Source organism: Podospora pseudocomata, assembly GCF_035222375.1.
Source record: "Podospora pseudocomata strain CBS 415.72m chromosome 1 map unlocalized CBS415.72m_1, whole genome shotgun sequence".
Lineage (NCBI taxonomy): Eukaryota > Fungi > Ascomycota > Sordariomycetes > Sordariales > Podosporaceae > Podospora > Podospora pseudocomata.
The window spans coordinates 3,500,715-3,514,929 of NW_026946363.1; the positions used below are offsets into that span (position 1 = coordinate 3,500,715).

Below are 14,215 nucleotides of genomic sequence, written 5' to 3' on the forward strand. Positions count from 1 at the left end.
CACATCCTACTACACCACGGCCGGAAGCTCGTTGCTCGTTGCGACACCTCGGCTAGTTCAACTCGCTCCTGCCCAGCTCGCCATTCTGTCGCAGTCATGGCCAAGTCCAGCCCAAGGGTTGAGTATGTCATCCATACACGAAAACAGCTTACCTCTCAAAAGGTTGTTGCGGGTGTTACACCAAGCTGCAGGGCGAACAGAGAAGAGCGGCAACGGCAGCAGCAGCGGCAGCAGCAGGATATTGCGGTGAGCGCAAACGGTCCTCCCTCTTGCTGGTTGCCGGCGCCGTCTTGATACATTGCTGGCTCAGAACTAATCAACAGCTCATCTGTCTACCTCAGGATACCAATAGGTGAGGCATAGGCAGCTCCAGCAAATGCCTTCATGGGCCTGGGGCTGTCCTCAGTCCAGGTGAGGTGCTCAGAACGCGTCTGATAGGTGCACGGTTCCCTTCAACATGGGCAGGTACATCTATGGGTGCTGAAATCCTTTGCCTACCAAGTACCCCGTACCTCTCCCCTCACACTTCCCCGTCCTTCAAAGGGCATGGGCACGTCTCTGTCCGCGCCTCTCCCTTATCGGCTTGGTTGGCATGGTTGGTCAATCACACACCTTTTGATGATTTCGGAGCGCTTGGTCATTCGCACCCAGTCACCCAGTCCCGTCACCCCAACATGCCAGTGGCCCCATCTGGGCAGGTTGCCAGTCCGCTCCCCCAACGAAGAGCCACAGCCAAGAAGCGAGGCGAAACTTGTCTGCGCGACGTCGAGATTATTCCAAGGCCACCCAGCAGCCAGCAGCTTACGCCATTCCATCGGACACGGAAGGTGAGGGTTGGAGCAGAGGTGGAACCGTCAAAGACGGCCATGATGAGAGTAGGCAAATGTCCGTAACCGTACAAAACGCCATCCACACTCCCACGGTAACTACTCCTCTCAGCTTGGTTGACACCACTCTCATGAAAGGAGGGGAAGACAACCTGTTTTGGACGAAATCGGAATCCTTTTCCGCGCACAGAACATCTGTCCCGCCACGCAGAGCCTACACCACCCAGTCCCCGGGCCGTTCGTTGCCTTATCCAGCACTTGATTCTTACCTAAGCAAACGGCGCATCGCTTTCTGTGATGGCCTCTTGGCCATCAATAGATACATACTGCATGGTATGTTGCTGGCTGCCTGTAAACTACCTTTATCAGATGCCTTTCAAAGACAAGCCTCCTCAATCGTCGATGTCGAGCACCAGTTCGCGCAAACGCTCATCCCGAACCCAGTCAAGGCCGCTGCCAGCGACGATAGCACTAGCTGTGCCTTTCATCACTCTCCATTTTCCGCGCGTCGCTCTAAGCTGGGTCTCGAATGTGTCCAGTTCCATCTTGAGCTGTGTATTTCTGACATTGTTGGGTTCTTGCCCGACATTATCAGCAGCAAGGTCAAGCGTTTCCGATGCGAGTTCCACATTTCGCTGTTTGGTTTCTAGATATTCAACCTTAACCTTTGCGAGCTTCTCCATGGCCGAGTGCAGGGCCGAGCAGTGCTCAGCGGTGCGCTTTGCTGCATGGTCGCGCTGCTCGATGTGGGTTAAAAGATCCCTAGGTATTGATTAGCGACAGCTTTGGGCCTCCATCTCAGTGCAGCACCCACCGTTCAACAGGCGAGGCGTGAGTGGCATGGTGGACGGCTTTTAGAGTTGGCTGGACCGCCACGACGCTTTCGATAACTCTGTCGCGAAGTGACAGTGATGCCTTTGCTTCTAACAGCCGGGTTCGACCATCTGGTGATCTTTTCCCTTTGAACAAGGAAGTTAGCCACAGAGCATGTGTCAGGCACGCACCATCTCGGTCATGCTGGTAAGTCTCATACACACCTTGGGTGTAGCGCTCTTGTGCTCTGAGAACTGCCAACTGGAGCTGGAGTTGTTGCACCTTGTCGTAAAGCTCCAGCACGCCGGCTTCGGCCTGGGACAGCTCGGGTACAGAGGTCGTTGCATTGATTGCTGCCATGTTGGTGGGAAGAGCTGTAAATTTCGATCCCGTGGTGAATGCTTCGCCGGTCCACACGTGAGCCAGACGCGCCTCGACGCGGTCTTCACCTTTGAAGCAGCAGGAAGCTTTTAGGTCTGCATGACGTAGCAGTGCAGCTAGCTTGAGAGCACAGTGTATTTAACATGGATGCCCCTCTACGGAGTAGTGCAGGTGGTCTTTTGGTGGAACCCAGGTGGCTTGGTGAGCAGCAGCCTGGGGCGACCAAGATACGGTAATCATCCACAACCACAGCCTGTCTGCCTTTCAGCGGCATGTGCGCTCTTGAGCTATACCTTACCTTAAACTCCACCATCAGTATTTTAAGGTTGGAGCCTCCAGGGCAGCTTGATTCAATTTTTGTGTGTTTTTCCAGCCCACAGATGTGAAGTGGGCTGGGTTCTTCTTACGGGAGACGGCCGACTGCTGCCAACCGAGCATCCCGCGTGTCTATCCGTCCTTTGCACCTGCAGAACACTGAACGGTGAAGCTGAACAAAAACACTCGGGATAAGAAAGAGACGGGCCTTTATCGTTTGCGCGCCGTCTCCTCCCGCCGCAGCCCGTTGCGAAACTCTGGTCAACGGGTCCAGCCTTTTCCATCTGCATTCCGTTCTATTCTTGAAAGGCATGTGTCGATATGGCGTCACAGGTGTTGATTGCCCACACGGGTCAGCGCCTGCATCTTGACGCTTCCCAGGCCTCATCGTGCGTTACCCCTCCCCTACTGCTACGCTGTACCCGTGAGAGATGCTGACAGTTTGAGCAGCTTGGACAACCTCAAGGCCACCGTGGCCTTGAATTTATCTATACCCGCACAGTACATCATCGCGTTGACCCCCCAGGGAAGGCCCTTGAAGCCCCAAGCCACCCACACCGAGGTTAGTTAGCTTTCGCCCTGTGGATATGGGTTGGGAGGACATGCGCAGCGTGATGAGGTTGGTCTAACGACGTTGAACAGAAAGAAATCTACATTTACGATAGTCGCCTAGCCCTAGGATCGTCCCCAGGAACACCGCCTCCTGCCCGGTCCGAGCTCCCTATGCCCAAGGAATACAGATTCTCGGACGCCCCGGACTTGATCGAAGACTCGCGCTCTATTCACGCATGGCAAGAGTTGTACAAGGCACGCCAGCTCTGGGCGTTCAGGGTGGTGGAGGATTGCAGGCAGATGGCTACCGCCGCAGATGACCGCTACAGCGAAATCGATGTTATGCTCCGTTGTCTCGATGCGGCTGTCACCAACCTCGAGTCTGTCATCCGAGGCCTGGAGCCCAAATATGCAGAGCTCACGAGATGGATTCCCACAGCCCGGGCTGACTATGCGGCATTGACAACAGGATGGGAGGAGTATCTATCGCTTGCACGGAGCATTCCGGTTTCGTCGGCGATGGTCCGGTTTATGACCGGACAGGAGGTCAGCGGCACTAAGGCAAGGCTGCAGCGGCAGGCCACTTTGGAAGACCTGATTGATCTGGAAACTACCCGAAAAGCTGGCCGTTTGGCGCCAGCAGCCCTCCGCAAATTCAACAACAGGGTCGCGGATCTAGACAAGGCTGCGACACGCCTATTCCAAGATGCTGAGGATCTCTTCCGGGAGTTTGAGAGGACCATGGCACGGTCAACCATGGACCATTCTCGTGACGCACATCAGTTATTGCAGGACATTGAAGCGGTGGCCAAGAAAATAGACACGGACTACCAAACGACATTGGAGTACACGAGTTCGACCCGGGACGCCCTCTCGCAAATTTCCAAGATTGCGGTCAACCATACCGAGCGCTTGCTGCCAAGCATGGCAAAGCGAGCGGTCGAACTGAGCAACATGCTCCAGTATGCCACACAAGCCAGAAATACTCTTGCGGCCGAGTCCACAGAATTCATGCGGAGCATTGCCGATATCACGTCGCTCAGCAGCAGTGTCAAGGCTCAAATCAATGGGGTCAACCAAGAAGACGAGCTCTCCACATTTGATCATCTCCGTCTCGTTCAACAAAGTCCGTACATGTACGCCTCCTTCGTCGTTGAGGCGATCAGGCGCCGCGAGTGGCTTGAAAAGGTCAAGCAAGACTCGTCCACCCTTGCCAACGAGATGGCTCTCTTTCAAGAAGAGGAGATCAAGCGGCGCAAAAAGTGGTACAAATCCATTGCGAACACATATGGGCCCCAAACTCCAACGTCAGAGAGTAATGTACCCGGCTTGGAAGTAAATCTGCTCGGAGAAGAAGAGAGCTGGCCGTCAATGACTCGAGGGGACCTGGAAGAGTTCTTTGCGCTCCTACAAATACCAAAGGCAGACCCCGAGATCGTGAATGACGTGGGAAAGCTGGTGGCAGAGCTGAACAACCCTACAAGACAGCAGTCCAGGAGGATGAAGGCCTTTAAAAACGGCAGCGTGCATGAGGCTGCCCTCGGACGTAGTGGCTTGTTGATTCGCGGTGATGACGACCTACTCCGAACGTTGCAAAATGAGAAAGCTAAGCTGGAGGGCAAGCTTAAAACAGCAGAAAGTCGGGTGCGACGTCTGGAGGATTTGCTTCACCGCCAAACCCAAGCATCACGACCAAATATCGGCAATCTATTCCAGGCCCCGAGCCAGCAGTTACCGGACCGCAATGACTCTACAATATCGGTCCGGTCACCTCGGATCACAGACGACCGGAGAGGATCACTTGAGGGGGCTGACGTTTTGGCCCAACGAATTCAGCAGCTCGAGTCTGACCTTGCAGCCGAGAAGGAGAGGTCGGCGGGTCTAGAAAGGGAATTGAATGTGCAGGTGGCCCAGCATAACAATATCAAGGGCCAGTTGAGCGAGGTCAACTCGACGAAAAAGGACTTGTTGGAAAATATGGAGGCTCAAAAACGGGAGTTTGTGGAGGAGCGAAAGTCTTTCCAGGAGGAGATCCGGCAATTGCAACTGCGCCTGGAGCACACAGAAGACGAGATTGAACACTATGGTGAGTCAAGGGAGCATGAAAAAACCTCTTACGATGAGAGGATTCGCCTTCTTGAGTGCGAGGTGCTTGAGAAGCAGGACGCCCTCCTGAAATTTGAAGGCCAAATTGAGGTCCTTCGTAAGGAAACAGGCTTGCAGCGGGAGAGGCTGGAGGCCCAGGAGCGGCAGTTGCAGCACGCACAAGACGAGCGGCAAGACCTAGTAACGAAGGTCGAGGTGACAAGTGAGGAAGCGGGACATCATGTCAAGACGCTACATTCTCTTTGGGGACTGTTGGCGCCAGACGCATCCATCCCGGTCGATCCCACTAAGCTTTCAGAAGCAATTGTTGGCAAAATTAACGATGTACTGTCTCGACTGCAGAGGCTAGACGGAGATATGTCGCTTCTGCGCCTGGATCTCGATTCTTCTCAGAGCGCAGCCAAGATTGCGCAGGCGGAGAGGGCATCCCTGGAAGCAAGATTCGATACTTTGCGCAAGGCAGTTTCCGAGGAGAGGGCAAAGGTAGCTGAATTAGAAGGCAAACTGGCAGATAGTCGCAGCCAACTCCAACAGCTGCGCTCGAAGTTGGCCGATGGTGAGACTGGTACAGAGTCTCTACGAAAACAGCTCGAGCAACAAGAAAAGAAAATCATGGTCATCACAGAGGAGCTGGCGTCGCGCACATCGCAGGTCGGCAGCATGGAAGAAGGCGCTCGGCTACTGAAGGAGAAGCTGAAGGAATCGCAGGTCCGGTTGTCGGAGCTGGGAGCTTGGTTTGAATCTCGGACCGAGCAAGCAAAAGAAATTACCCAAAGGCTATACGCCCAGAACGAATGTTTGATACGCCTCCTTGAGCGGCTCGGGTTTTCGGTAACCCGTCAGGATGGCAACATGACGATACAAAAGGTTCCGAGGGCAGAACGCTCGACTCAAAGCACAAGTGACTTGGATCCCAGCATGTCTCTTCGACACTCCAGCAACCTTAACCTGCGCCCAATTGCAGACAGTGCCGACCTGAAGCTATTATACTGGATGGATAGCAAAAACAGACAAAGCGAGTCAGCAAGGTATACCGCCTACTTGGAATCACTTGGCTACTTTGACATGGATGCCTTTTGCGAAACCGTGATACGCCGCGTTCGAGATATTGAAAATATTGCCCGGAAGTGGCGAGGATACCGGGACAAGGCACACGCATTGCAAAAGGATGCTCACAACAAGATCGCCTTCAAACACTTCAAGGAGGGCGACCTGGCATTGTTTCTTCCTACCAAGAATCAGGCAACAGGTGCTTGGGCGGCATTCAATGTGGGCTGTCCCCATTACTTTCTTCGCGAGCAAGAGTCGCACAGGCTGGACAATCGTGAGTGGATCGTTGCCAGAATCTCGCGGATCCAGGATCGCGTCGTGGATCTCTCCAAATCACTGCAACATCAGCCTGGAGATCGAAGGAGGGGGTTGTCTACAGACGCGGAGCTATCTAAGGACGACAATGACAACCCCTTCGGCCTGTCTGATGGTCTGAGGTGGTATCTGATCGATGCAGAGGAGGATAAGCCAGGTGCTCCGAATACGCCGGGCCTTGCAAAGTCTACAGTGACGGTAGCTGCCAACAAAGTCGAGGCCATGGCTGACATGCACACCCATGGGCGGTCGGGGTCCAAGTCTGGAGGGCTTGTGGGTCGTGGAGCTGCGCCGTCTGGCATTGAGGGGGTCAGCAAGACACTTTCCAAGAGTCTCGAGAGCCGTCGCTCTAGTACGGGCTCTAGAAAGGCCCTGCCCTTTGCGATTGGTGTTTCTCGAGGTCGGGACAGTGCCGTCGCTAGTGAGACAAACTCTCTCCGTGCTGCGCCAGCCGATACCCCGGTGGCCACAAGTCCTATACAACAGCATGCTGTGCCTCAGGTTACCACTCAAGCAGTTGATGCGAGGCAGACGATCGGTGCCGACGGAGAAGAAGGAAGCTCAACGGAAGCAGCGTCAGCCCAACAGCCGCGACAATCGCTTTCTGAGGTGCGCAACCCACTCGATTCCCTCATCGGACCCTGAAGCATACCTTTGCATTACCAGTGTTGACAGGCTCAATGAAAAGCGGGTCTCTCACAGCTTGGAGCAGCCTGCACAGAGCGTTGGCCCTTCCGACCTTTTAAAGAAGACTGTAGTCTGGGATTCCCTTTGGAACCTGGACGCTCGTTACGATATCGGACCGCAGTACAGGCAGCCCTCGAGCTGAGGCTTGTTTGAAACTGGCAACTCCCAAGGGTTTATAAAGATCGCCTACGTAAAACAGGGGCAGAAATGGAGTCAAACAACACAGAATAATGTCAGGGAAGTCATGGCAGACCCTGCTGCATCATCAGGCTAGAATGTTTTCGTAATATGTCGTAAGCGGTGCATGCAATAGTACACGTGTATGTACACAGTGATAGTTACAGTTAAATTATACAATCCAGCCCGGTCCACTCCCCTGATTCAACTTAGTGTTGACAGGCTACCAGCTGGCCGTTGGCATGGGACGTTCCTTGTCTTTCCTATACGGCAGTCTTCTTCGACGCTGGCTGTGGCTCTTGTGTCTTCTCTTCACTGGGGAGAACCTCGACAGACCTGGTGATAGGCTCCAGATCCGAGTTTCCAATCGATACCTTCACTTCGAAGCGTCCTAGCTCCTTGATCTTGTTGATTTCGTCCTTTAAACCTAGCACGGTGACATGAGCGGGCTCGATGTTGATCTGAGTCCCGTCCTCGTCGGCAGATATGCAGCTCTTTATCGAACTCGCAATGTCCTTGGTTGATACAGAGCCATAGATCGCGAGGGGTCCCTGTGGGGTCTCCTGAGCCACGGCGACAGCGACGAGAGGTGATATGGTTGCCGTATTGGATGGCGGGGCAGGAATCGGGATACGATAGAAGGTGATGGTTTTCGGAACAAGCCTTTCAAGAAGCTCACGCACTCTCTCCGGCTACAATCCAGCCACCGTTGTTAGAAAACAATTTGACCTTTATCAAACGCTGGAAACGAGAAGAGTGCCCCTACCTTGATGGTCTTCTTCACAGGCTTGGCGGCCTGCTGAGGTTCGGCTACCGGGGCAGGTGGTTTCGCGGCAGGCAACTGCTCCAGCACCTTCATATCGACAAACGTCGGGTCCCTCTCGCCGACATCATTCTTGGGGGACAGGCCGAGCTCCTTGAAGCGGGCTACAGTCATATATTCCGCCAATTTGCGGGGAAACCACTCGTTGCGCATGCGGCCGCGCTCGACACGGAAGATGGCATCTAAATGGAAAGAGGATTAACAAGCCTCCTTTGAATTTTGTGAGGGGAGGCAGTGGTTTGAAGTATACCTTTCCTGCCAAACCTGGGGATATTTGCTAACAGGCGGACGACAACTCCCTTGTCGCTGGGGACGAGATGGGTGGACTTTGCTCGAGTCTGAACCAGTGGGAGGGAGTTGACGGGACCGTTGGGGGATAGAAAGGGCTGTGCTAGCCTCCGCATGCACCAAAGACATGCTGGCGATCTGCTCACCACTGGTCCCGCCATCGTGACGGGTCGAATGGGACTTGGAGGGTCGGACAACGGGCGTGTGAATTGGAATCACAGCTCCAAAAAATCGAGACCGGGAGCTATGGATAATGTTCGGTTGGGCTCCACCCACAGTTTTTGCCAGGATCAATTCGGTTACCGTAATTTACGGCACTCTCGGCTGTGTTCCGTAACTTAAATACATACCTTACATACATCTCGACCATAATTAGGACGTTGTTTCTACTTGCTACTACCTTTGCAGATCCAGGAAACGTCTATTTCCAGGCAAGCTTCTTTCGGCGACCCAACTGACCGAGCCAGCGCTGCAGGTCTAGCACCACTCCCTCGACCAAGTCCGTTTCGACTATTCCTTCTTGCCAGCTCAGGCTGATACAGATATCTCCACCAGCAACCCCGGCGACGTTGACCCCTATCGCGGCTCCTGCGACCGTTGCTCCTTGAGACATGATTGAGCGACGGATCTGCCAGCCTGGCTGGAGATGGCTTCCACCTGGGATGCCGTGAATCGGCCCGATGTTAGATACCTCCCATGTCGTTTCCCTCGGTTTACCTATCTTTGAAAGCCAGTATTTTCTCCAGTCTGTGACCCAGCTCAGCATACTGATGATATCGTCCTTTGGCACAGTCTCTAGGTGTTTCTTCATTCGACCCCTTAGGCTGACTGCGGTCTTCCAAATATCGTCCTCGTCCCTATCCCCATGGATCTCATGTGACTCAAAATGATGCGCCTGGGTGGTAACTAGAACTCCAAAGAGAGCTCCAGGCTTTCCGCTTGGTGGATGGTCTGAAATATAGGGCCTTAGATCTATTGGTGTTGAGCTGCAGAATGCTTGGGCATCTTTGGCGGGAACAAGCTTGGCGATAGAAGCCAGTACGAGCGAGTGAAGCAAGGGCGTCAGTGTCGTGCCGTGTTGTCTGCATATAGCGAGAACAGATGGCGCCACCTCCGCAGGAACTACAATCAGGCGAAGCTTTGTTTGGAAGGGCTCGGGGGTGATTAGCTTTCCAGTCCATGGGATTGCCTTCGACGGTCTTGAAAGCCAGGCGGGACCAAGCTCTCTGAAAAGAGTACCCAATACAAAACCCCAGGACTGTTTGAAAGCCACCACCTCTTCCAGGGGGGGACTGAGCTGCTGGCTGGGCGGGAGGCTTAGAACATGGCCGGAAAGTTGTATCGGGCGCACTGAGGGGCAGGCCAACTCATTAAGGAGTTTGGTGTGAAAAGCCGCAGTGCTTCTGCCGTCCGCTATTGAATGATGCACTGCGAAGATGACATCAAAGGCAAGGACTCCATTTGCTGGATGAGGGGTGGAAACAATGATCACCTTCCACGGAGGCCGACTCGAGATATCAGGAAAGTATTGATCGTGTTGATGCTCCAGTTTTTGGATAAGCTCAACGTCGAGGTCCTTCGATACCTCGTGGTATTCGAGGTGGAAGTGGAGGTTGATGGCCGATAGGAATACAAAATATGGACTGGATGTTTCCTCATCTTTTATACCCACCCTCAGCGACGGAATGTCAAGAATCACGCTGGCGAGGGCTCTCTCAAACACCTCATAGACAGATTGGCCTTGAACTCCGGATGTGGGGACTGTGTAACGACAAGTATTGATCACGCACTTGTAAAAGCCGAGGGCGTGCCTCGATGAAGAGTATCTTTCACTGTCACGAGTGGTCAGACGAGTCTTGTGCGCAGATAAGCCCTGAGGTTTCGCAGCAAAAACATACGTACCACGGCCCGAGGGCTCGGGCTTGTCGGTGCCCGGTCTCCATCATATGTAGATGTTTGTGGGATCAAACGGTCAGACTTTGAAACGACCCGCCAATGCGGAAGCCAGCCCGGTGTGCAAGGCGGGACGGGGTGCGGCATTGCGGGGGACCAGGGCAGCCTCACGGCGCTAGCGCAGGCCAGCACGGCCAGCCCTGCATGGGGTGGATACGTCGACGCGCCAAGCTATCCACGTCCAGTTGGCAAGCTGTGCTGTCTGTCTATTTCGTCAGACCCAGGCGCATGCAGAAACAGCAAGCAGCCTTGAAGATTCCATGGCTCTCACTTGACAATTGGGCTGCAATTGCAACTGTCATTCCCGCCATGCGCGCCCGCGCAGTTCAAATTCCAGTTCATGTGTTCCGCGCCTTGTCATGATTCATCTGGTCGAGCTTTCTTTGTGACAACGCATTCGCGCCTCAACCGTTGTCGCCCAACCATCAATCACTTCGACGATACATATAGGGGCACATACAGATACTTCAAGGGCGCGCGCTGCCTCTTCGTCCAGCATCTGACTAATTCACCCTGTCCCTCGCCCTTCTCACACTCGGACACTCGGCCTACCTACCTACTCTGAGGCGCAACACCATGGACCGCGACAAGGACAAACCCGACCACCGGTTTGCGCAGACGACACGTGCGATCGCCCCGCTCACGATTACAAGCGCTTCCAAGCGGAGGAGTCTATTCTCTCGTCCAAATCTCAACGATGATGGAACCCGACCTGCCGGTGCCGACGCGCCCGCTGAAAGCCGAGTTGGCTCGCCGAACAACACAAGAATTCCTCGCCTTGCCCACCATCGAGGCAAATTTACGATGGAAGATGCCTACCGCTTGGCCACAGAAGAGGAAGAGGCCGCAGCCCGAGGATCCCCAAGTCCCGCGCCACGAACATGGCGCTCACGTCGGGAATCCAGCGAGAAGAACACGTCGAAGCTGCCTGGTGTCGGAGCTCTCGGGACCCAACATCGCAGGACGATGACAAGCAAATCCACGGATGCGGTGGGTGAGGATAGGGTCGGTTTGTCAATGGGCCTTGGTGCCCGGTCGATCCGAAGCAACATTTCCGACAGCAGCTTTGACGAAAAGATTCGCCAGCACGCCCTTGCGCAAGGAGACCCCGAAGCACCGATCTCACACAGTAACAGCGCTTCGTCTAAAGCTGGTTTGGGAACCAGAATACTAGAGACTGGGAGAGGATTGGTACGGAGGAGTAGTCGTGGCAGTCCCGAGGGCAATGCTTCACCTCGCAACCCCAAGACTACAACAGCCGGCAATAGGTTTTCTGGCTTGTTATCGAGGAAGAAGCGAGAATTGAGCAGCTCAACACAGACGCCTGATCTGGCGGATTGGATCCGGTTTAGTGATGGCTCTGCTGGAGATTTGGCTCGGCCAGCGTCCAACCCGCTGTTGCGCCCCACCTCTGCGCCACCGGACCAAGAGTCTCCTGAAAGGAGTTTTGCATGGGAAGCAGAGAACGACTTCACAGCTGGCGACCTGCAGGTCTCTGAAAGCCCTGCAGTCAGTCTCGGTCGAAGTAACACCAAGATCGATGAAATACGAGCACTCGAAGCTGAACACAGTGATAAGGATCCCGAGAGCAACCCCAACTCTTGGAAGAATCTCCGGATCGACGAGATCAGAAATCGCGAAGTTGAAACTGCGTCCAAGCCGCCGGAACTCACCGCTGCGCCGCGCGAGGTTGTGGAGCAGACTGCATCGCAGGATCGAGACCTCACAACCCGAAGCCGATCCAGAAGCAACACAAGTACTAAGATGGATGAAATTAGATCGCGGGAGATTGAAAGAGTGTCTAGGAGAGCCATCACCACCGCTCAGCTGGGGAAAATCCGGGAGAGAAACGCCGAACTCACGTCGCGCTCGCCATCGCCCGATATGGGGCGGAAACCCAGCGCGGAGCCTCTCCATTCTTTTTCCCCGCCGGACGAACAGAGATGGAGAAGGGGATCCGATGTGGCCAACTCTGCTTCACAGGTACGAGAGCCAAGCGCTCGCCAGAACTCGGTCTCTGCAGCTCTAAACAGTTACGATGAAGATGGTCCAGTTATCGATGACCATGATAGACAACAGAGACTTAGCGAAAATGTAGGGATCCGACGCCGTGGCTCACGAGGCAGAGATGAGTCGCGAGATGTCTTGCGCAGACTGTCAGCCGCGGCGATCACAAATCAGCTCACTGACCTGCCAGCGTCTGGCATTTCTGAGGGTGTGTCTGGGTGTGAAAGACCTCGACAGTCCAGCGGAAGTCTTCGACAAATGATGTTTGCCGGTGCTAAGGGTGACGGCAAACCCACTGTCGGTTTTGTTGGACTTCGGAGGAATGATTCGATGGAATCCAACCTGACAAAGCGGTCAAGCTTTATCCTCTCAGAGTCTGACCCTACAGAGCGTATAGAAGGTGAGATGAATCTATTTGCGCCACATGAAAACCAGTCTGAACGCGGGTCTCTTCGGGCATTATCTCCAGAGCCAGAAGAAGTCACGCCAGACAAAACACCCAAACCCTCCAAGCTTGATCCTCTCACGATGCCCACTCCTCGGGTAACAGGTGCTTTTGTCGAAACACCCGCGACGGTCAAGGTTGAGAAAAGAGAGGAGGATGACATCAAACCGCAGCCAGACAAACACGACGAACTTCCTGCAGAGCGAGGCAGAAGGGGTGAAAGCGTACCGAGACAGCCCAAACAAACTCAGTCATCCCGTGGTGACAGGATGTCGAGGCGTTCCTCTTCGATTTCTGTCCGACGTCGTGCAAGGTCGCTGTCGAGAGGTCGACCCTTGATCAATTCTGGCAAACCACCAACTGTCCGAGATGACATACTAGAAATACAGCGAGCCAACCAGATCGACGATTCCACTTTGGATGATATCGCCGACCTCATCTTGAAACAAGGCGCCAAAGGCCACGGCTCCGAGGCTATTGAGATCAAGACCGACGATGGCGGCGATGATGAAAAGGACGCAGGCGATCAGGATGCTCAAAGATTGAGACGGATGAGCAGGAGTCTGCAGAACGGGATCATGAATATTCGCACCGCGAAGCAGGGAATTCAGAGACTGGAGGATCAAGTTGCGCATGGCAATCTCAAGAGTGCGGCCGACGATGCTACCGAAACCGAACACACTCACAGCAAACATGACGTTGATGCCCCGTGTCCCATCTGTCAAGGAAACGAACCAACCGCGACAACGACCCTCACTTACGTTCACTTGCCTCTACCTCGACTGTGGCATCACCAGCCGCGTTTCAAGCTTACATTTCTCGGCCTTTGCGTCTTTCTTCTTTCTCTTTGGTACATTGCTGAGTCCTGTATGTGCCACTTATACTGCAAGCCTCCGTACTGCGGCCCAGGTGAGCCTTGTAACTGGGATATTGAATATCCTTCTTGGGGCTTCACGATTCCGTTAAAGTTGGACGAGTGGGTCACGGGGGGACAAGGCAAGCACCTTGTGCAGGAGTGGACTCCCGAGGTCACAGAGTGGATGATTGGCTTGTGGGACACGGCTATGAGTACTGACCCTGAGTCAACCGTCGCAACCCGCTGGAGCCGTAGCGCGAACCGCAGACGTAGAAGACGGGTGCTCAGGCAAGGAGGCTTAAATCACTAATAAACGTTGCTCATTCTGGGAAAGCACACTCTATCGGTTAGGGCAGGGGAGGGGAGGAGATAACTAGCGACGAGATGTGAAGCGAGATGCCGGGCTGACTTCTGCTGTGCTCTTTTTGGTTCGGAATGCTGGATGAGGGATAGCAAGGCGGTTCTGGCTGTGTCTATTTTGTTGACCCACGCAAAAGCTCATTAGGGTTGAAATAAGATAGGAAAGCGTGGCGATTAGATGTGGTTTTAAGACGGCGCTTCTAGCTGTACAAAAATGTAGTTAATCCAAAGAAATACTTGGTTCAATAAATTCAATAATA

At 54.0% G+C, this 14,215-nt stretch overlaps 5 protein-coding genes across 5 annotated transcripts; 2 read left to right on the plus strand and 3 right to left on the minus strand.

Moving 5' to 3' along the window:
* Positions 1-1,219: 1,219 nt before the first annotated feature.
* QC762_114220 (uncharacterized protein) lies at positions 1,220-2,185 on the minus strand (the record flags this gene model as incomplete). Its single annotated transcript, XM_062885842.1, has 3 exons — positions 1,865-2,185; positions 1,642-1,786; positions 1,220-1,589 (listed from the first exon to the last, which is right to left on the minus strand). Exons 1-3 carry the CDS (start codon positions 1,998-2,000, stop codon positions 1,220-1,222), a joined length of 651 nt encoding a protein of 216 aa, XP_062748698.1. The 5' UTR covers positions 2,001-2,185.
* ATG11 (oligomeric, coiled-coil, peripheral membrane protein) lies at positions 2,118-7,336 on the plus strand. Its single transcript, XM_062885841.1, has 3 exons — positions 2,118-2,725; positions 2,787-2,898; positions 2,979-7,336. The coding sequence occupies exons 1-3, from the start codon at positions 2,658-2,660 to the stop codon at positions 7,002-7,004; spliced, it is 4,206 nt and encodes a 1,401-aa protein (XP_062748699.1). The 5' UTR covers positions 2,118-2,657; the 3' UTR covers positions 7,005-7,336.
* On the minus strand, positions 7,272-8,495 carry QC762_114200 (uncharacterized protein; the record flags this gene model as incomplete). The annotated part of the gene is made up of 3 exons (XM_062885840.1): positions 7,272-7,915; positions 7,990-8,228; positions 8,297-8,495. The coding sequence occupies 3 exons, from the start codon at positions 8,493-8,495 to the stop codon at positions 7,487-7,489; spliced, it is 867 nt and encodes a 288-aa protein (XP_062748700.1). The 3' UTR covers positions 7,272-7,486.
* Positions 8,496-8,755: 260 nt separating this feature from the next.
* Positions 8,756-11,672, minus strand: QC762_114190 (uncharacterized protein; the record flags this gene model as incomplete). The annotated part of the gene is made up of 3 exons (XM_062885839.1): positions 10,532-11,672; positions 10,237-10,480; positions 8,756-10,166 (listed from the first exon to the last, which is right to left on the minus strand). Exons 2-3 carry the CDS (start codon positions 10,278-10,280, stop codon positions 8,756-8,758), a joined length of 1,455 nt encoding a protein of 484 aa, XP_062748701.1. The 5' UTR covers positions 10,281-10,480; positions 10,532-11,672.
* Positions 10,864-13,905, plus strand: QC762_114180 (uncharacterized protein; the record flags this gene model as incomplete). Its single annotated transcript, XM_062885838.1, has 1 exon — positions 10,864-13,905. One exon carries the CDS (start codon positions 10,864-10,866, stop codon positions 13,903-13,905), a length of 3,042 nt encoding a protein of 1,013 aa, XP_062748702.1.
* Between the last annotated feature and the right edge of the window lie 310 nt (positions 13,906-14,215).